At 50.8% G+C, this 22,563-nt stretch overlaps 1 protein-coding gene across 1 annotated transcript in view; it reads right to left on the reverse strand.

Annotated features, from left to right (window-relative positions):
- Positions 1 to 591: 591 nt before the first annotated feature.
- KIF6 (kinesin family member 6) overlaps positions 592 to 22,563 on the reverse strand; it is a 399,602-nt gene continuing 377,630 nt past the window's right edge. Inside the window, exons 17-25 of the mRNA XM_007458311.1 lie at positions 17,064 to 17,148; positions 15,758 to 15,893; positions 13,207 to 13,304; positions 3,770 to 3,807; positions 3,353 to 3,455; positions 1,631 to 1,737; positions 1,281 to 1,336; positions 791 to 897; positions 592 to 676 (exon numbers count right to left, since the gene is read on the reverse strand). Of these exons, the coding sequence (XP_007458373.1) occupies positions 592 to 676; positions 791 to 897; positions 1,281 to 1,336; positions 1,631 to 1,737; positions 3,353 to 3,455; positions 3,770 to 3,807; positions 13,207 to 13,304; positions 15,758 to 15,893; positions 17,064 to 17,148 (815 nt within the window). The remainder of the gene's footprint in view (positions 677 to 790; positions 898 to 1,280; positions 1,337 to 1,630; positions 1,738 to 3,352; positions 3,456 to 3,769; positions 3,808 to 13,206; positions 13,305 to 15,757; positions 15,894 to 17,063; positions 17,149 to 22,563) is intronic.

The raw sequence follows: 22,563 nt of genomic DNA on the forward strand, positions 1-22,563 counted from the left end.
CTGGAATGGAAGCCAAGGCCCTTAACCTCACCTACAAGGTCCATGTGATCTGGCCCTGCTCCCTGGCTCGGCTCCCCCAGCCTGTAACCAAGCCAAGCTCCTTCCCCTCCAGGGCTGGTCATGTTCTACTCTTCCCAGACTGAGTGGAAGGTTCCCTTCCAGAACCGCATGGCTACACCATCCTCACTCTTCAGCCATCAGTTTCAAGCTCTCCCTGCACCGCCGCGTCCCTGGGGATCTCTACACATTACATATGTCAGCTGCTCTAAAGCACTTGTTGGCACCTCGGATGACCTTATGTCTTTGTCCATGTGGTCATTGTCTGTCTTCTTCCTTCCAGAATGTAAAAGGCTTGAGTCTGTCTTGTTCACTGATACGGCCCCAGCACTGGTACAGGGCCTGACATACAGATGGTGCCTAATAAATGCAGTGTTCATTCACTGATTGGCTGTTCAGTATTGTTCTGTGTCTGATACATATCATTAGAGTATTTGGGGGAGAGACGGGGCCTTGGAGAGCACTGAATCTGAATTCAATTGCTTTTCTTTTTTAGACAAGGAACCTGAGGATGAGAGAAGGCAAGTTATGTGGTCAAGGCGTCACGGCAGGTTGGTGGCAGAGATGGCGGGTCCCAGGTCTCAGGAAAGACCTGACAGTGGCGCTGATGCTGCTGGTGCTAGTGGTGAAGAGGAAAGAACAGTCAGCAGGCTGGCATCGCAGCGAGGGTGAGGACGATATGACAAAGGCCACCCTTTCCTTGGGGTGCTCTGTCCACGTGCAAACCTCCTACTATCTAAACTGCAGGGAGTTGGCGGTGAAGCTGCGTGTAGGCCTCTCGGGGCAGGAGTCGGACATCATAGGATCCAGGTCGGCTGTTTCACCCATCAGGGTGCCTTGCTGCCACGTGAAAGCAATGCCAAGCCTGACTAGTAGCCTTTGGATTACAGTGCTGGGATGAGGCTAAGACTAAAAGCGGGGCTGGGGTGCGGGGCCCCGGATGGAGTCTAGCCCCTGTGGGTCTCCAGGGAGAAGGAAGGAGGAGAGAAGTCCTGTCCACGGTGGCTGGGCAGGTGCCAAGACGAAGGCGAGAGGTCAGTGATGGAGGCCAGGAAGGGCCTTCTCTTTCTCATCCTGTTTCTGACACACAACATACTTTTTCTGTAACTGTTACCATGTCCTCAGGCCTGAGCTTTGAAGTGGTGTTTACATCTCCAACTCGCTGGCAAGGACCACGCTCCAAAAGGAGAGTGAAATTTTGAGCCAGGGGTTAAACAAGTTACCAAACCATCACTCAGCCCTTCCTGTTTGGAGAGGGCTGGGCAGAGGGGAGTGGGCTCTGGGGACAGGCAACAAGAGGAGCTGAAGATCTGGAGGAGGGAGAGCAGCTTTGCCAAGCAGGGCAGGGGCACCTGGGCCAGGCACCCCCTTGGCCTGTCTCGGTGTGTCCGATGCTGCCTTCTGGGGCTTCCTCCAGGAGGAGGCCAAGGCAGGCACACGTGAAGTGACTGCAAGGCCAGGCCCGAGGCTTTGGGAACATTTGGGAAGCTTCCAGCTTCCTCGGCTCTAGCTTCCCCCCCTCGCCGCCCCTTGACCATGGCCCTGGAGGAGCTGACAGGGAAGGTGCACTGACCTGTCCTCTGCAGGATGCTCTCTCTGGCCTTGATGAATGCCAGGATGTCGGAGTCTGTCCGGCTGTCCCCCGTGAGCGGGACCGACGACACTGGCCTCTCCGGGATCCTGGGGACAAGCACAGGTCACACTTTACTACGCCTTATGTTTGGCCCCAGCACTCACCTTTCCGTAGTGCTTTCCCGCGCTCACCGACTGGATCTCACCCAGGGGCCGCGGGCTCCTGCCTCCTCGCCCCCCTCCTTCTCTGCAGCCCCCACAGCAATCCTTCTGCACCCAGACGAGGCACGTGTCCCCCAGTCCTTTGGCTCGAACCCTTAGTGGCTTCTCATCACTCTTGGAATGAAATTCAAACTCCGTCTCTGTGTGACGTGGGCCCATTCACTGTGCTCCGGCCGCCCTGCTACTCCGTTACACCAAGTTCCTTCTGGCCTCAGGCTCTTTGCCTCGCTGTCTCCTCTTCCTGGGCTGCTCTCCCCTCAGACCCTTACACAGCTGCGCAGGCTCTCTCTCAGCACCTTCTCCATCCCCTCACCCCACCTTCCTCTCCCTGCACCCACACCCTCCCCCCACCCCACCCCTAACTTACCCAAACCAAGCCCATTCTACCTGGGGCCAGATTCCTTTAGCACCCAACTTAGATGTCGTATCCTTTAGGACGTGTCCCCACTGCATCCCCATCCCCTACCATGGCTTAGCTAGTTGCTCCTGAGACGGAGATAAGTGTTCTCCCTTCTCTCCTTAAAAACAGAACCATAATATTTAGCCCAGCAAGTTGCCACATTAAAAAATGGCATTTCCCAGCCTTCTTTGCCGCTATGTGTGGTCAGGTGACCAGGGTCTGGCCAATGAGATTGGTAAGAAGTGAAATCCCCTTAAAGAGGGAGGGATGCATGTCACCTTCTCCCTCCTCTTTTTCCACCCACCTCCTATACATAAAATCCCCCTTAAGAAAATTCAAAGCAAGGTACTCTCCTGGCTCTGCCAAGCGTCCATCCTCACACCTGTCACTCCACGTAGCAGGTGACAGTATCCACTCTCTTAGAAGGCAGCGAGGGTTATAAATAACAAACGGTTGTTCGTTATCACATGTAATTTTTGGCGTTCCAGCTGCAAGTCAGTGAGAAGTGCTAAAGCAGAGTTGCGGCAGGGAGACCGGGACAGCTCTGGAGCTGTGTGTTCTGTCCAGGGTTGGGAGGGGCGGTGGGTGGAATTCACCCTTGGACGGCCTGCCTGCCACGGGTAGAAGGGCATGCAGGTATTCTAGTCAGAGGGCATGGAGACAGGTTCTGGGGAGAGGCCTCGCCGGCTTTGTTCATCCTGGAGTGAATGGCTCACAGGCCTGAGGCCAGGCTTCTCAACTCCATGCCCTTCCCTGCCTGGGGACTCTGCACAGGGCTGGTGGGCCACGTGGAACTGCCCCTGGGCTGGCTCCTGTTCCTTGAATGGCCCCAGGTACGTCATTTACAAGGATACATGAAGCCACTCTGCCTGCATGGGGCCCCAGCGACCCTGGGGAAAATTCCTTAGCTCTGGGAGTTGGCATCTGTGAGAGATCCCAGGGAATTCCTGGGGTACCACGGCGGAGGCCTGCCCTGGGCTCTGTCTGTGAGGCCACCGCACAAGGGGCTCCTTGGGTTGTGAGGGAAGCAGATTGGCGATTTCAGCCTGCTGCACCCACGGCAGTGGCTGTCACAGGTGTCAGAGAGGGAAGACCACAGACCTGTCCTCCAGGGGGGTGCTGGGGCTGCTCTGCTCCTGGCTGTGCAGGAGGGGGCCAGGCGAGGGCAGGATTTTCCTGGCATATACGTCACTGCAAGAGACAAGTCGACAAAAGAAAAAGGTATGGAAGGAGGTTTACAGAAGAGAAATTTAGAATATATCTAGGAGCTGTATGGACTGAAAGTTTGTCTCCCCAAAATTCATATGTTGAAATTGAATCCCCAGTGTGATGGTATCTGGAGGGGGGGCCTTGGGAAGGTAATTAGTTTGGATGAGGTCATGAGGGTGGAGCCCCCATTATAGGATCGATGCCCTTATAAGAAGAGGAGGAGAGATCAGAGCTGTCTCTGCCAGGTGAGGGCACAGAGAGGAGGCAGTCGTCTGCAAACCAGGGAGAGAGTTCTTACCAGAAGTGGATCCTGTGGACCTTGATCTGGGACTTCCCAGCCTCCAGAACTGTGAGAAATAAGTAAGTCCCTGTTGTTTAAGCTGCTTAGTCTATGGCATTCTGCTACGGCAGCCCAAGCAGACTATGGCAGAAGCCAAGAATCCTCTGTTGTGGATGATGATTAGTCAGTTCAAGCTGCTATACCAGAACACCATAGACTGGATGGCTTAAACAACAGGAATTTATTTCTCTCTGGAGGCTGGAAGTCTGAGATCAGGGTGTCAGCATGGTCAAGACTGCCGACTTCTCGTTGTGCTCTCACATGGTAGAAAGAGAGTGAGCTAGGTCTCTGGCCTCTTCTCATCAGGGCACTAATCCCATTCATGAGGGCCCCACCCTCATGACCTAAATGCCCACCTCCAAAGACTATCACTTTGGAGGTTAGACTTCAACCTATGAACTTTTGGAGGACACATTCAGTTTATAACATTCTGCCCCTTCCCTTCCTCCCATTCAAGTCCTTCTCATGTAAAATACCTTCATTACATTCCACCAGCCCCCGACTTATGCCAGCATCAACTCTAAAGTCCAAAATCTCATCCACTGAAATATCATCAAAATTAGATATGGGTGACACTCAAGGTATGCTTCATCCTAAGGCAAAAATGCCTTGCCAGCTGTGGACCTGTAAATCCAGACAAGTTATGTGCTTCCAAAATGCAATGATGAGACAAGCATAGGATAGACATTTCCATTCCAAAAGGGAGAAACAGGAAAGAAGGAGGGAGTGACAGGTCCCAAGCAAGTCCAAAACCTAGCAATGCAAACTCCATGAGATCCTAGGGCTTGAGAACAATCCTCTTTGGCTTGACACTACCCTCCGGACCCACTGGGGTGAGGGTTCTATCTTCTGGACCCATGGGTGGAGTTGCTGCTGGGCTCTGCTGGGCAGGGGTCGTGCCCTCATAGTTCTGCTGATCGGCCCCACCCCCACAGCCTTGGGCAGAGGCTGTCTGGATTGTTGAAAGCAAGGCTATGGTCTCCCCTTTTGAAATGGAGGAGGCAGCTGTGATGATCTCTGAATTGCCTTTGGGGTCATTCTTCCCTTGTCTTGAAGGATAGTGCCCATTCACAACAGAATAGCTCTATGGTCCTGTCCTGTGAGGTCCAAGAAGTCCACCAGCCTTCCTTTCTTCCTCCCATCTCCTTCTGCTTCAGTTCAGTCTGGCAGTTTTCCTGCTGGGGAGGCTGATGAAGTCTGGGATTCACACCCACACTAATCTCCTAGTGTTCTCTTCTGAAGATGTTTTCTCATTTTTTGCTGTATGGATAGGCTGAGACTTTTCCAAATCTTTAAGTTCTAGCTCCTTTTTGCTTAATAATTCCATCTTCAAATCTTTCCTCTCTTCTTGTATTTTGCTGTAAGCAGTCAGGAGGAGCCGAGCCTCTCCCTCAACACTTTGCTTAGAAATCTCCTCAGCTAAATGTCCAATTTTATCACTTGCAAGTTCTTCTTTCCACAAAACACTAGAACATGAACACAGTTCAGCCAAGTTCTTTGCCACTTTATAACAAGATCACCTTTTCTTCACTGTCCAATAACATGTTCCTCATTTCTGTCTGAGACCTCACCAGAATGGCCTTTACCATCCATGTTTCTACCAACATTCTCTACGTGATTATGTCCGTATTCTCTAAGAAGATAGCAGCTTTCTCTACAGCTCTTCTCTTTCCTTTCTGAGCCCTCACCAGAACTGCCTTTAAAAGTCCATTCGTGACAACCTCAGCATCTTCTAGCACGTGCTTCAAAACTCTGACAGCCTCCACCCATTACCTGGTTCCAAACCTGCTTCTCCATTTTTAAGTGTCTGTTATAGTATCACCCCACTTCTGGTACTAATTTCTGGCTGAGTCTCTTTGGGCTGCTATAACAAAATACCATAGGCTGAGTGGCTTATAAACAATGGAAATTCATTTCTCATCGTTCTGGAGGCTGCAAGTCTGCGATCAGGGTGCTAGCGTGGTCGTGTTCTGGTGAGAGCCTTCTTCTGGGTTGCAGACTGCCGACTTCTTGCTGTGTTCTCACATGGTAGAGTGAGCTAGGACTCTGGCCTCTTTTTATAAGATCACTATTTCCATTCTCGAGGGCCCCACCCTCATGACCAAATTAGGTCCCAAAGGCCCCTTCTCTTAATATCCTCACATTGGGGATTAGAGTTCAACATATGAATTTTGGGGACACATTCAGTCTATAACAGATGGTTTATACACTAATTTTCATTGCTAGAGCATTGCATGTACCAGCTGTGGTCGTGGAACAAAAACAACAATGATCACAACCATCATTTATAGACACTATCTGCACACCAGGTCCTGGGAGGGTGCTCGGCAAACATCACGCCATTTAATCCTCTCAATAGCCTCACCATCCCCGTTATATAGATGAGAAAGCTGAGGCTTAGAGAGGTTAAAGAAATTCTAAAAGTTGCCTAGTGGTAAGTGGCAGTATCTGGATCTAATCACAGCTCTGTGAGCTTCAGAACTTGTGCTTTATTAACCGAACTCAGCTCTGGCGTTCTGAGGAAACACATGCTGGAGACACATGGCTTATCCCTGGCCACATGGACTGACCCTGGGTGGCCCTGGCTGACCGGCTCTGTGCTCCCTGAGTGAGGAGTTAGACCCAACAGCTCATGCAGATGCAGTTTTGCCCATTTAATTGATGTGCGCTCCTTGCCTTGGATTCTCAGTTGGGAAACAGTGGAATCCAACAGCACCCCTTGGGAGGTGGAGAGGCACGCTATCCTGGGATGTCAGTGACATGAAGGGATCCACTCCCTTGCTTTGCAGTGTCCTGCCTAGACACAATATCGGAGCAGAAAGAGGCCTCCGAAGTCACCTCAGAACCCTCATTTCACAGATGGGGACTCTGGGGGTGACTGGCAGGCAGGGCTAGAGACAGGTGCTCTGGCTTTGCTCAGCAGGCATCAGCAGCCCCAGGCTCTTCACAGGCCCAATAACCTACTGTCCCAGCCGTGGGCACTGCTTCCTCTCCAGCCCCTGTCTTCTGCCCTCTCCTGTCTCAGCCAGGGCAGGGCCTCTTACCCTGGGCCTGCCTCCACCGGCTCAGGAATGTGGGCCCTACAAACGGGAAAGGAAATCAAAGCCTGGGATTTTTTTTTTTTTTTTTCCCCCTCAGATGTCTGTTTCCCAGTATCCCAGAGACTGCCCTGAGTCTTCGGGTGAGCTGAGCATCTGTGCTGTCTGATGAGGGTCACTGTAGGACCAGAGGCAGCCACAAGGTGGCAGGCTCTGCATGCCTTTCTTTGGAGAACAGAGGCAAGTTCCTAGGGTTCCTTCCGAAAGGTTCCTGGTGCAGGCATCAACTAGGGAAGGAGAAAGGGCTTTCCATCACGCAGGTGCTGCAATGACACCAGGTCACGGTCAGTTTGGAAGCTGCAGCAAGTCTTGCAAGATCAAGCCACTGGCACACAAATGGCTCATGAACTCAATGGTTTCCCGGCTGAGCCTTTTCTAAGATTCCAGGGAGTGCTCACAGGTGCTAATTGTTGAGGGCTGGGAGTGGGTGAGAGAGGGCAGAGATGGAGGTGACAGGACAGATGGGGGCATCCAGCACCCTCTGCAGAGGCCCAGCTGCCCATCCCGTTGCCTTGAGCAGCTCCCGCAGGAGGATGGTGCAGTGTGATGGCTTGGGGCTCCTCCAGCCCTGAGGCTGTAGGAGCATCCCTGGATGCCATAGCTCGGCCTCTGAACTCTCAGGGTCATACCACAAATGACTTTTGTCCTCTCTCCTGACCCACGAGCCTTTGACGGTGAATTCACTTCTCATGCTGACATTCCTTCTGGAGAGAGCACACACCAGCCATCAGAATTAATCATCTCTTCTTTTACAAGGATTAATAAGTAATATTAATAGTAATTAGGCCTCCTAATGATGGTTGCCCATCAGAGTGTTGTGAATTTACTGTGATCAGCCCACAGGCCCAGAGCATCCCTGGGGAAGTGATGAAATCAGGTTTCTGTCAGAACCCAAGGAGCAGAGGACCAGCCCCCGGGCTGCAGTGGTTCCATCAGGAGCAGCGTCTCTGGAGCTCAGGGGAGACAGGCAGCTGGACTCTCACTCTCCTATTCCAGCAGCTCTTCAATGGCCCCGGGACACTCACCTGCTCGTGGAAGAATAGTGTCAGAGGGACCTCGACGCATCTTACAGATGAGATGAGGGGATCCCAAAGGGGGAGCTGGCTTGCCCGAGGGCCAGCACCCAGAAGAGCACCCTTTGTGAAAGTCTAAACTGAGGGGACTCCTTGCAGGTAACCCATGGTGAGCTGATGGGCACCTTTGAGATCCAAGGTTCTGAACTTCAAGGTTAAGGATCTCTTGGCAAGCACATCCAGGGATCACCTTAACTTGGAATACCTAAGGAATATCCAGGATAGGCCCTGCCTCTCAGACAAGGTAGATGCTGGGGGAGGATTCTAACGGTGTTTCCCGAGGAGATCCTAGGAGGCCTGCCCAGTGGCCAGTTCTTAGACCCATTCCAGGGTGGACACTCTCTCAGAAAAGCTGGCAGAGGGTGGACAAATGGACAAACAATAGAGAGTGGCCTTGGCCTAGAGAGAGTGTGAGAGGAGTGGGGAGAAGCATCGGGAGGAGGATGAGAAAAGGGGGAGAAAGAAGGTAGGGTGGGAAGGGTTAGGTAGAGAAAGAAAGTGGGGGGGCCTCCCTGGTGGTGCAGTGGTTGAGAGTCCGCCTGCCGATGCGGGGGATGCGGGTTCGTGCCCTGGTCCGGGAGGATCCCGCGTGCCGCGGAGCGGCTGGGCCCGTGAGCCATGGCCGCTGGGCCTGCGCGTCCGGAGCCTGTGCTCCGCAACGGGAGAGGCCACAACAGGGAGAGGCCCGCGTACCGCAAAAACAAGAAAGTGGGGGAAAGTGAGGGGAAGAAGGGAGTGAAGGAGTGAGGAGGAGAGAGGGGGAGAGAGGGGGAGGCAGGGGAGCATGGGGGGCCGGCGGGCAAGGAAGGGAGGAAAAACCGTGGCTCGACATGGAGCCTGGAGTTCAGGCTAAAGCTGCAGCTCGTCCCATTGTTAACCACAGAGTTCAGAGCATCAAGTTCCCTTCCTGGGCCTCAGTTTTCTCATTAGTGAAATAGGACTGATTTCAGGGTTTCTCAACTGAAATGATGGGGCCCATCATCCCACCCTTGGATGAGTTCCCAATCCAAGGGAGCTCTGGCTTTCCAGTCAGAGGTTGGCCTTCTAAGGAGCCATAATTTTGCTCTTTGAAAATCTTGGTCTCTTGGGAAAATCAGATCGTGGACACATGGAAAGAGTGGGGAACCCAAGCAGGAGGACCTGGCACTTGGAGGAATATGAGGAAAACACATTTGTACAAAATAGTGCAGAATATGAGTGGGAAAATGTCACCTTCTACTAAACAACAGGATATGCACGTGTCCCTAAAGGACGGTCATGGTCATTAAGGTTAAAGGAAACTGATGTGAGGAGTGAGGGGAGAGGGGTGGCCAGATGTTGACAGGCCTGGGTTCCAACCCTGGTCTCACCTCTTATTAGCTGGGTGACCCTAGCAAGTTAATTGATCTCTCGGAGCCAGAGTGTTCGCATCTGTAAAATGGGTGCAATGATAGCACACACGTGTTCGTCACACACGTGTTCAGTTCCTGGCCCTTAGAGTCCTCGGTATATGACAGGAGATGTGATTACTGTAAGAGAGGACAGCCTTGGAGAAGTCTCCTTGGAGAATTTAAGGACGCCAACAACTAATCCTCCACAGTTGGCTGTTCATAGAGAATGTCTGCGAAGCCATGATGACCAGGGACAGGGTCTCCTCCCTGCCTCACCCCTGGTAGAGCTCTGTGAGCTCTTCTCTGCCAGCTTTAAGTGGCAGGTGACTTCTTTATCAGAGGAGGAGCCCGAGACCTTGACCTTGCCAGTCTCTAGCAGGACCCTTTTCCTCTCACCTGTCCACTGTAACCTTTCCGCCCACAATGAACGGTATCTGAACTACTCTGTGCGAAGGAATTTAGGGGTGCCGACCGCTCATAGCCGAGGTGTCTTAACAGACACTTTTCAGGACACTTGGTTATCTCTGCCGAAGGTTAGAGATCCCACCAAGAGCACCGGCTGCCACCACAGATGACAGAGCCTGAACAGCACCCCGAGCCTGCCTGAGAGCCCACTCCCCAAAGACCCTCCTTCCAGCATCATCAAAAGTGCTGGGGGTAGAGCTCAGGGAGCATGGTTTTGGGAGAAGCTCCTATAGGTAACCTGATACACGCCTTTGAAATTCAAGTTGGCAGGCACGGTCTATGTCTACCTTATAGCCCTGGAGTAGTTTCACCGGGCCTTTCCCAACACACACACACACACACACACACACACACACACACACATACACACACTTCATTGTCTTGAAGCAAAAGAAAAATTAGAGCTGGAGCTTCCTGTTTGCTGGGCAGGATACTCCTATCAGTAGGAGCTTGGAAGAGGTCAGAAAAGAAGCTGGAGAAATAGTCAGGGGTTCTGAGAAGCCTCACATTGGGGAGGAGGGCTTATTCTCGTGTGGCGGACACTCGAGAGGCTCGGATCAGAGCCAGAGCCAGAGCAATGACTGGGGGAAGCTCTGGGCTGGCTGGACTAGTGTTTTTCAAACACGCTCTGTGGTTTCAGGGAGGGGGCCCAGAGTGGGGCAGCAGGAAGGCGTTAGGGGTTGGAAACTCAAGTATCCCAGAGATTAGCAGGTACCCAAGGGAAGGCACAGAGAGGGCAAGTGTGGGACACTAATGCCAAGCTCTGTATTGCCACGGAGAAGTGCAGCTGCCTACTTACACTGCCTTTAAGTTTTTTTAAAAAATGAATGGACTATTTTTTTTTACAAAAGTTTTAGGTTTACAGAATATTAAGCAAATAGTACAGAGAATTCACATGTATCCTCTCTCTCCCGGCTTGTATCTTCCCCTATTACTAACATCTTGCATTAGTGTTTTACGTTTGTTACAACTGATGAACCATTATTATTAACTGATGTCCACAGCTTACGTCGGGGTTCACTCTTTCTGTTGTACGATTCTATGGATTTTGACAAATGCATACTATTGTATATCCATCATTACAGTATCCTACAGCATAGTTTCACTGCCTTAAAAATCCCCTGTGTTCTCCCTATTCATCCTTTCCACCCCTGCCCTCTCTCCTGGCAACCACTGATCTTTCTACCTGTGTGCACAGTTTTGCCCTTTCCAGAATGTCATAGCTGGAATCATACAGTATGTGGCCTTTTCAGACTGGCTTCATTACTTAGTGATATGCATTTAAGTTTCCTCCACGTATTTTCATGGCTCAATAGCTCATTTCTTTTTATCATTAAATATGGATGTACCATTTGTTTTGTCTTTCCATTCACCTTTTGAAGGACATCTTGGTTGCTTCCAGTTTTAGGCAATTATGAATAAAGCTATAAACAACCATATGTAAGTGTGGATGTAAGTTTTCAACTCATTTCAGTAAACACAAAGGAGCATGACTGATGAATCGTATGGTAAGAGTATGTTTAGTTTAGTAAGAAACCACCAAACTGTTTTCCCAAGAGGCTGTGCCATTTTGCATTCCCAGCAGCAATGAATGAGAGTTCCTATTGCTCCACATCCTCACCAGCATTTGGTGGTATCAGTTTTATTTTATTTTAGCCATTCTCATAGGTGTGGAATGGTGTCTCATTATTGCTTAAATTTGTATTTACGCAATGACATATGATGTGGAGCATCCTGTTATACACTTATTTACCACCTGTGTATCTTCTTTGGTGAGGTGGCTGTTCAGATCTTTTGCCCATTTATATATGTTTTTCAAATATTTTCTCCCAGTCTGTGGTTTACTTTTTCATTCTCTTAACAGTGTCTTTCACAGAGCAGCATTTTCCATATGAATATAGTCAAACATCAATTTTTTCTTTCGTGGATCTACACTGCCTTTTAAAACACCAGCGTAGCCAAACAGAACACACCTTGCCAGCTGTTAACCTGGGGCTTAGGGGCTCACATAGGAGATGTTTCCTAAAGCTAGAATACAAGCCGAAGTGCTGGCCTTGAGGGCCAGGTTGGGGGATGTGAAGAGGTCCAGGGAAAATGTCAGCCAGGTGGTGGACAGCTCTCTGGTTGGCTGTTTTGTTTTGTTTTAAGAATAGTTTCAGATTTAGAGAAAAGTTGCAAAGATAGTACAGAGAGTTCCCGTATACCCCATACCCAGTTTCCCTCATTATATAATCTTATATTAGTGTGGTACATTTGTCACAACTAAGGAACCAATACTGATACATTATTATTAACTACCGTCTGTTTGTTATTTGGATTTTCTTAGTTTTTCTGATCTAGTTCCCATCCAGGATAGCACATTACATTTGGCCATCATATCTCCTTAGGCTCCTCTTGTCTGTGACAGTTTCTCAGAATTTTCTTTGAGGAGTACTGGTCAGGTATTTTGTAGGAGTACTGGTCAGGTATTTTGTAGAATGCCCCTCGACTGGGACTTGTCTGACATTTTCCTCATGACTCAACCAGGGTTATGGGTTTTTGAAAAGGAGACCACAGAGGTCATTGCTATTCTCATCACATCATCGGATCAGGGACACCGTCTGGCAACCCTCTCCCCAAACCCTTTTAAAAAGCTCTATTTCACATTTCCAACGTGAGAACTCAGCTCCGCTCAGACCCAGGCAAGGAGCGTTCCTTGGCAGTTGAGGCCAAGGCCCCACTCATGCTGGCCTGGTCTCTGCTGTGCGGACAGCGGGCCTGTCTCAGGGATGGAGGATGGATGAGGCAGGTGTCATTGGCTCTACCGCCTGCGCTGTGCAGTTGGAAAGAGACAATAACGTGGGTGGCATGAGAAGGAACCTGCCTTCAGAAGGTGTGTGTGTGGGAACTGTAGTCTGTACTGGCTCATGCCATCACTCAGGGACACTGGCTCTGGGCGTCCTCACGGGAGCCTGCCCACGTCTCTCCTGAGTCTGTGCTAGGACAGTCACTAACCAGAGGTCCCTGGGTCCTGGCAGGCTGACTCCCCTCTGCCTTAGCCAACATCCCCTCCACAGTTCCCCCCCCTCCCTCTCCCCTCCCACTACTGCCAACCGCTTCTTCCTACCCAGTGGCAGGACAAGGGGTTGCACAGTTTGGTTAAACGGCTTCTCATGTCACTGTGGCAGTAGGTCCACTGGCTGTCAGAGCCGGAGGGAAAGGGCCGGGGTGGGGGGAGGGGGCGCAGTACTCCAGTAAAGCCTGAGAGCCACTGGCCTGATTATTTTCAACTAATTTAACAGCGAAAGTCACTCATCTTCCCGAATCATGCAGCCTACACTTAGAGCATCAAGACTGGGCTGAGGAGAGGTAGGGCATCTTTTCTGGGCATCCCAACCCTGTCGCAGGGTTCTCCCCTTACCTTTTGTTAGAGAGAAGCTGGGACCTTTCGTGCTGGGATTCTGGCGTCTGGGGAAAGGGTTTCATGTGATCCAATGAATTCACTGCTGGGGAGTTTACCTGTTGGTCCAAGATAAAGTTTCACAGTGTAAGCATGAATCTAATGACATGGGGAAAATGTCTTTGATGTTATTTCTTAAAGGGAAAAAGCCAGCTAGAAAAGTTGGTATGTACATGTGTGGGAAAAAAATAAATCTAGATGTAGTCATGACCTTAATGAGGGGCATCAAAACATTCTCTATGGATGGCAGGATAATGGGTAATGTTTGATTTATTCTTTGTGCTTTTCTGTGTTTTCTAAGTTCTCCAAATTGAGCCTGTATTACTTTTTAAAGTTAAGAAAAAGTGTTTAAAATGTGATCTGACAGTTCTCCAGAAGTCCTTTCTGGCTTTGCTTTCCCTCGTCCCAAAGAGATGCTGGCAGAGTCAGGAGCGATGCATTCATCATGCATCATGCATGTGGGGGCAGCTCCAGCAGGGTCCTGGAAACCTTGCGTGTCTCCACACAGGTCTCCTGAGCAGCGATTAAACCCCAGCTGATCTGAGTCTTAGCAGAATGCCCCACGCTTCTCCCAGAACATGAGAGCATGGGAGGCTTGTGAGCAGCTGCTGCCAGGCCATTTCCCACTTCCTTCCCATCTCGCTCAGAGGCCGTCATGGGGCAGTGTCTCATCACCTCCTATGTTCTAATGAGGGTTAAGGCTTTTTGCCTGCCCCACTCAGGGTACATCTGCCGGCTACAAAATGGCTTAGTGGCTGCATGGAATTGCTACAGGGCGTCCCATCATCCCTGCTGTGGTCACCTGGTCCCTTCTGTTTCAATGACATCCTGTGGGGTGGAGGGCACAGGGAGCTGACAGCTTGGCTACCCTGGCTTTCACTGTCTACGCGAGTAATAAACAGTCTGAATCCATCAGCCTTGACTGGACTCTTCCTGGGTCACACGGGATGACGGGAGAACCCTCATCCCTGTCCAGTGGCCGGATGCCCGTGGGCTCCGGCAGTGGCTGACGGTCTCACCCACTGATAACCTCCCGAGGGAGGCTTCTTCACTGGAGAGCAGGGGCACTGTGAACGTGACTGGGAACCAATGACATCTTTATTCTTCCTAACTTCTACCTGATCTTTTAATATATCTTTCGATGATTAAATGCAGACAACAAACCACAGTGGAATGGGTGGTACCAGTGACTCCACCACCAGTAGAAATTACAGATATTTTCAGGTCACATTACAGTTGTTGCAGAAATCTTGAAATACTGTGTTCATCACTACTTTGAAATTGTGGTAAATATTGAGCCCCCCAGATCTTATTAATTAATGCATCCGTAAAATGGTAAACATATTACTATACCATAACTTTGCTGCTAAAATATTGTGATAACTGTATTTCCATATTATTGGTTTTATTTTTCATCTTGTGTATTTAATTTTATCCAAATATGTTTCTCCATTGTCTGGTCACGAGGCCACTCGGTAATGTATGGGTTACTGCTCGGTTGTGTCCTTGGGACACTATCTTCTCTGGCTCTCAGTTTCTTGTCCTTAAGATGACACAATCAGCCTGTTAGAGAATCTCTAAGGGTTCTTCTAGCCACAAAAGTGGTAGGATTATGTGTATGTCATCTCTTTTATTATACACAGCTGATGGGTCACACGAGGACAGTTGGAACTGGGGGTGTGTACTAACATTTCTTAACAGGTTCTTTAGCCTTCATAACATTATAGAGAACTTCTAGGAATTTGTCTAGGAAATATGCAAAAATGTATCTTCAAATACTTTTCTGGTGAAACGACCCCCAAACAACCTAAGCATTAAACAATAGGAGATTAAATATATTAGAATAAATCCATATGCTTGAACAGTGACAGCACTGGAATGATGTCATGGAATCATGCCATGGAAGAGGTGGCATGCTGGACCACTAAGTAAAAACAAAAGCCGTTTGTGATACTTGAAGACTAATATGATTCTATTTTTATAAAAGCATATGGACGTATAGGCATAAAAATATAAAATAATATAATCCAACATATTAATATCGGTTATCCTTAAGTGGTGGGATTATGGTGATTTTACCTTGTGTCTTTTTTGTATTTTCTAAAATTTATACCATATATATATATATATATATACACACACACACATGCGTGCATATATATGACTGTAATAAAGAACAATCAGTGTTGTCACTACGTCTCAGGAAGCAATGGTGGCAATCCATCGGCTTGGGGAGCTACACCTCCCACCCCCTGCATTTCTATGCGTCAGGCACCAGCAAGGAAACAGTGAGCCCCTGACCACTCACGTTCCTTGTTACTAAAACGAGCCCTCGCTTCAGGAGGTAGGGGCTGAGAGCACGTGCACTGCGGGTCTAAGCCCCCATTCTTTTTCCTCTGCTCCCCCACCACCAGGGGGCTGGGGGTCTGGCCCCTCCCTGGCTGCCCTGACGTTCCTCAGGCCCCAGCAGGAGGGCGGGCTCTGGGGCAGTGAGGGGCATGGCTGCCAGTACCTGCAGGCTGGTGGCCTCCTCTGCCCACCAGGCTTCAAACTCTTTCTGCAGCTTCACCTTGGCTTTGTCCATGAGTAGCTGCAAATGCTCAATCTCCACCTTCAGCGCCTTCAGGTGCGTGAACATTGCTTTATACCTGCAGTGGAGTCAGAGAGGAGTCTTGAAAGTCACGGGCAGGGAGGGAGGGCTCTAAAGAGACTGGCGGCGGCAGGGCCTGAGCCTCAGAAGCCCGGCCATGTAGCCTTGGTGCCTGGGGCTGGGACCTTACAGTTGCCCACCCAGGCCAGAGTATGGCGCCAGCATGTGAGCCCACAGCCAGGTATTTCTGTCCAGTGGGCTGTGGGGCTCTGTGTGTGACATGACTAAGCCCTCTCCAAGAAGGATAAGTACCGTTACTGGGCACTGAAGGGCAGGCATCGCTCTAGGCCCTTGCCGTCTATAAACTCATTTAATCCTCTTCACAACCCTATGAGGAAGGCGCTATTATCATCATCTCCCCTTTACAGATTTGGAACCTGAGGCATGGAGAGGTTAAGGAACTTGCTCTATGGCACCGAGCTAATAACAGAGGAGCCAGGGTTTGAACCTAGGCCATCTGGGGGTGGGGGCAGCGTGACAGGGTGCGCTCAGGGTTCATGCCTAACCAGCCCAGGGGTGGGTGGTGTGTGTTACAGTGACAGCATCGCCCCCTTGAGAGTAAGGAAGGTTTCTTGTTTGGTTTCCCCCAAACGTCTCCATGGCAGAGGAGATAGCTGTTGAATGCCTGAATGAATGAATGAACTGAGAAGCTTGTATCAGTAATGACCAGATGTCTGTTTATGCTTGAGGTTCCTCGCTCTGCAGGTTAAATCATTCTGGGGCCCTAAATGGCCGCAGGAGGGTCTGATACTCTCTGGACACCTTGCAGATAAGGAGCCTCAGGAGAGAAGTGGGGGGAAGGAGGTCCTCCATGGTCATACCTCTGGGCTCCCCTAGAGGGCAGCAGCCGACAAGACTCGCCGCTTCCTGGGCTGCAGCCCGGGCTGGGGCTGCAGGGGCTGCAGAGACTGCTCTCCCTGCCCGATTCCGGGATCCCAGTGCTGGAGCCTGGCTGGGCCTTCTGCTCCCTACTCCAGCCTCCCCTGCCTCGGCTTCCTGCATCTCACCGACTGCCTGCTGAAAGGTGGCACCTCCTCCAGCTATTTTAGGACCCGCTTCCAGAGTAGCTGCAGGCCTGGGACGGGCGTGGCCACCCTGCCCTGCCCCACAGCTCCAGGTGGCCCCGAGGGGCTGGGGTCAGGGTGTGTGTGGCGAAAAGAAAGGGCACCTTCTCTTTTCTTCCTCCAGTTGTGATCGCAGCTTCTCTTCCAGCAGGTCTGGCGTCGAGGGCACAGGTGTGTTTTCTGAGATACCTGGAGAAGGGAGATACTGATGATTCCCTCCAGCTAGGAAGAAAGGTCAAGGGAGAGTGTGATGTTTAGAGCGGATGACACAGTCATCGTGCGTCCCAGGTGAAAGGGGACCCTGTGAGTCCTTCTGGGGCATTTGGATGGGCGCCTGCTTTACCCACCTCCTCTGGGTGGCAACCTCTGCTCGGCTGACAGCCCCAGAGGAGGGTTCCATGATTATGCTCCATCCACTGTCCCACATCTGTCACTGGAAGGGAATTCTTCCTTATATCGCTACCAACCTTTTACCATGGAGTTCACTCGTTTCCTCTTGAGTCCCCAGGGAAGATGCAAAACACCATTCCCCCCTCCTCTGATACTGAGCCCTTCATAAACCAAGAAGGCATCACTAAAATGGCTCACATCTTACTTTGCATCAGCTGAGGTGCCGAATTCTCCAGCCTCAAACCATGTCTCCCGTTTTTGACTTCCCTCTGAAGCAGTGGTTCTAAGCCCGATTAACCCAATGTGCACTCAGGGCTGAGAACCATGCTCAGACGCCCTGCCCACAGGGCCCTGGCAAGTCCTAAGTGAGGGCTGTGTCCCCAGACACGCCAGCTGTCACTGCTGGTTGCCGGGTTGCCTGCTCTGGCTGCTTGTGTGCTTGTCTGGAGCCCATCCTTTCCTAGCCTGGTGGGTGGGCTCTGTCTATCTTCCCAGGAGGCTCTCGGTGGTTGTACCGCATTTCTCAGCCTCAGAAGGCGTCTTAGGAGTTATGCAGCCCCACTTTTTACTCTTTGGAGGGGAGACTCTACACGCTAGGTGCTTTCTGGACATGATCAGACTTAATCCTTCTGGTACTCATTGGAGGTATTATTGCTCCCCTTTCACAGATAAGGGCATGGAGGTTCACAGAGGTTAACCTACCCAAGGCCGCGTGGCTAACTTGAGGAGCCTGGATCCAAATCCAGGTTTGTCTGATTGCAAGGCTCTCGATTCAGAAATTCCTTCGATAACATTTCTGAGGATGGTCATCTGCTTTCTCCCCCCATACTGCCGGGAGTGGGGCTCAGTGCTTTACACTGAGCATACCTCATTGCGGGCAGCTCTGTTTCCTCTTAATTGGAGCTGAGACCTGCCCCCACTAACTTCTTTTCACCTCTCCTTTGGAGCTCTGGAGCAGCACAGTTTGTCCTCCTTCTTAATCTGATGGTTCTTTAAATACTTTAACAGCAACAGCAACAACTACAAAATTCCACATGTGCCTGGAGCTTTATTCCTGGGCTGACTCTGCCTAATTCTCTCACCTAAGGGCTCAGTGGCAAGGTGACTTTCTAATCGATCTGAAGTACAGAGCCTGAATCTGGACATCATACTCCAGATAGGCCCGAGAGGGGCAGGGTAGAGAAGAGTTCTCCTAGCCTTGAAAAATTTACGTTCTATATTTCTACAGGAGGTGAATTACTAACAATGACCATTTACCGAGCGCCCTCTATATTCCAGGTTCTGCCAAGTTCTACTAGACGCTGGGTTAGGTGGTCTACTCATCTTATTGCTAATTCTCAAAATAACTCAGCAGGGAAGGCATTACCATCTCATTTCAGTTAGATTCTGAGGCTTGGAGAGGTTGGTGAATAACTCAAGGTCACAGAGCTAATAAGTGATAGGGCTGGGATTTGAACCCAATTTTTCTGGATCCAAAGAGCTAGATGTTTATACCAGGCAGCCCCCTAGCACTGTTTTTGTTTTTCAGCAGCTTTGTCATTGTCATGGCCATGTCAGTTTGTCACTGTCTTCTGTTAAGCTTGCGGTCAGTTTACCCACGTTCCTATATTTATGAGTGGTTGTCAAAACGCATTCTATTTCAGTGTGATTATCCTTTGAATCACAAATGCAATATTTCCCATTTATTGGGGGTTTAGCCTGCTGAGAGGTCCTTATTCTGGCATGCCTTATTCTTTCCCTTTTGGCTGCTTTGTTGTCGTTATCTAACTCATTGATAAATATGCTAAGCGGATCAGGATTCTGTTCTTTATCTGCCAGGCACCTGTTACTCTCTGTCCCTTGTGTCAAGTATCACCTGTGACTTGTAAACTGGCTGAGCAAGTGTCTCACTCATAGATACCATAGACTTCCCAGCCGAAGGCTATGCTGTCCCCCATGCTGGTGCATCTTAATGGCCCCAATGAGCCAAACTGCCTGTCCTCGTCACCCATGGTCCCCCAGGCCTAGGCACCGGAAGTCCCTTGAGGGCAGGGCCTGGTCCGTCTGCTCTTTGTATCTCCCCAGTGCTTTGTTTGTTCAGACTCCGCGTCCAGGGTGCCCTCCGTGCTGCCCGTGCTCACTGGCCCTTGTCCTCTCTGGGAGACGTCAGACCTGATAAACTGAAGGAAGTGTCTCAACACCAAACTGATGACGGTAGGACTTGAAATAGAATATTTCCTTTCCTAATGGTTTCAGAAATGGACACATGTATCTCCGAGTCTGTTAAAAAAGAAAAGCTGTGGCTCTCCTTTGTCCTTTTAACACTTTTCGACCCCATACCAAGGAACCCCCTGAGAGATGCAGTGAAGACCCTGCTCTGGGGTGAAGGCTGGGACAGTGAGGAAACTGAGGCCAGATCAGGTAGGACCTTGAGGTCCTGGAAAGGACGTTGGCTTTGAGAGAGCTGAGAGGCTGGAGGGCGTTGCGGAGAGGAATGGTGTGATCTATTCCTTTGATAGCAAAGCCAAGTAGTTGTTTTGCTGGTCAAGACAAAGCTGCTCCAACTGAAGCATAGTTAATGTGAGGTGGCGCCAGGGTGGTGAAAGGATCTGGGGAAGAAAGCTGGGGCAAGGGAACTTGGGCAGCCAGAATGAGGGCACAGCATACCCCCAAGACACAAGCTGCCTGCGTTGCCATGACAACCAAAGGGGCCTCTTGCCAAAGTGATGTTTGCTGAGTGAAATGCATTGTAACCTCACCAGGAGACGGCCCTGGCTGCTTCTGCTGCTTCCTGAGGCTTGGCTTATCAGCCGTCTCTCAAGAGAAAGAGGGGCTGGGAACTCAAAGGGAACCAGACAAAACGGCTGAGCAGGAACAGAGGAAAAGGGAGTAAGTAAAGGGCAGTTGAGCTTTGCAGGTCTCCATGCCCACTGGGACTGTGGCCAGGGACAGAACCTCCAGTCACCTGACAGGAGGCACAAGGAGTCCTCCTTTCAAGCACAGGACTCTAGCTGGGACGGGAGCACTGAAGGTCATAGCCCTGAGTGGCCCATGAGGTCACACTGTGAGTCTGTGTGGGCAGCTGGCTCTCACACAATACAGAAGCGAAAAAGAAGGGCTTCATTCCAGGGGCTGTAGATCTGAATGTCACACATGCAGGAAGCCCTGAGCAGTCAAATAGTAACTGAAACTTACAAGGGTGTGGTGACTCAAGGGCGCGCACATCTCAGGCTGACCCCACCTCTGATGTGTCAGGTGTTTGGAACCAGCAGCACAAGAACAAATGGGTGCTTGCTGGGAAGGCCAGCCTCCTGTGGGTCCCCTTATACCTGGCATGATTTCAGGGGCACTGGAAAGATCACTGTACCTTCTCTTCCCACCTCCCCATACCCTACACACACACACACACACACACACACACACACACACACACACACACACACACAAACACTCCCATTTATTTTTCCTGAGCCACCTGAGATTAAGCCGCATACATCCTGTCCCTTTAGATCATCCTATTTCCTTGTTTCCTCTAATCTACAATACATACACACACACACACACACACACACACACACACACACACACACACACACACCAAAACTCTCCTACAGTCAGTAAATGTCTGAAATGTGCAGAATCTCGTTTCTTTCATTCACTGGCTTTCTACTGGGGGTGCACCCTGAGAATCACCTAAGGTGCTTGTAAAAGCAGAGACTGCTGGGCCCTACCCCAGACCTTCTGAGTTAGGATTTGATGGTAGGTTCCCCTGTGATTCGGATGCTCACCCCTCGTTAAGAAACACCGTTCAAGGCTCTGTGTCCAGTTTCAATGCAAGTACTCCATGCAGGAGTCACTGAGGATGCAGGACCTGCAGGGGTTCATATAGGATGCTATACGGGGGCCAGCATGGCCCTTTGTCCCCCGCCCACCTTCCAGACCTTTGGAAGCCACTGTGGGGCAAAGGAGCTCAGGGGTTTGCAGCAAGGAAGTCACATTCTCTGTAGGGCTGGGCTGCCTGCACTTGGCCCTTGCAGATGGTGGATATCTGAATAACGATATCCACCATGTGGCTGCTCTGTGGTCCTTATATAACAAGCCCATCACAGATGGGGAAACTGAGTTCTGACAGGGGAAGTCATCTTCCCCGGGATCACACCACTGGTAAAGAGAGCTGGAGTCAGGACCCAGCTCTGTCTGACTTCAAAGCTGGTGCTTTTTCCTTTGCAAGCGACTGGCGTAATGAAGGCAGCCATGGGGCAGATCACTGAGGTCGGTACTGACTTGTCCTTGGTATCTGAAGGTGAGGCTCTTTTCCATGAATGCCTTTCAGGTGCGGGGCCGGGGCTGAGAAAAAGCCTCAGTCTCTCCCCCCCGGTGCCGGCCTGTGCAGACTGCCCTTTCCTAACCGAAACCGCGGCCTGCACGCTGCTCCCATTGGGTATTTGCAGCCCACCTGATGGGTGCGAGGAGCTTCGCTACCCATGTTACCCACGGGAGCCTGGCCCCCCCAAGGCAGCCCCCAGAATACCCAGAGCCAGCCTGCTTGTCTCCTTAACTGTGTGTTAGGAATCCTAAGGAAGGCGGTATTGACATTTCCAACCAGGCACCAGCCGAAAGGGGCCCTGTGGGCTTCCAAGGAGCAAAGGCCGGTGCCCTGCGTGGGAGAAGGCCGTGAATTATGTGGCTCTACCGTGGCAGACGAGACAGCAGAGCCACGGAGGCATTCCAGCAGGTGGCCTTAGCTATCCAACTACGGATTCGCTCCCTGAACACCCACTCTGGGCCTCCTTGGGCTACACTGTCTCACAGAGCCCAGATCACTCAGCCTCACCTTGTTTACGAAGTCAAAGTGTCTATTCTACCCAAGATGGATGATGTCAGTAGCTCAATTACCACAATGGTCAGCAGCTCAGAGGCATAGATTCTGGCTTCCCAATCAGACCATTTCCTGTTTAATGGCTCAAATTTATTGCCAGCTGGAGTGATCACACGCTGACAGGCGCTCAGGGCCACCATGCGTCTCGGTGTTGATTTTGTGTAACACCATCGCTGTCCATGGCAGGCTCGGACTCAAGGGCATGGTGAATACCCTGCGGACCCAGGGCTGTGGCTGATCATTGCTCGGGTCCCCACTCACCACTGCCGTCCTACCCGCAGGGAGAATGGGGCGCTCTCCGAGAGCACAGGTGGCCCAGCTTTAGCACAATCAAAATCCTTCCCCATGCCGGTTTG

The sequence above is a fragment of the Lipotes vexillifer genome, unplaced genomic scaffold (assembly GCF_000442215.2).
Source record: "Lipotes vexillifer unplaced genomic scaffold, Lipotes_vexillifer_v1.1 scaffold4, whole genome shotgun sequence".
Classification (NCBI taxonomy): Eukaryota; Metazoa; Chordata; class Mammalia; order Artiodactyla; family Lipotidae; genus Lipotes; species Lipotes vexillifer.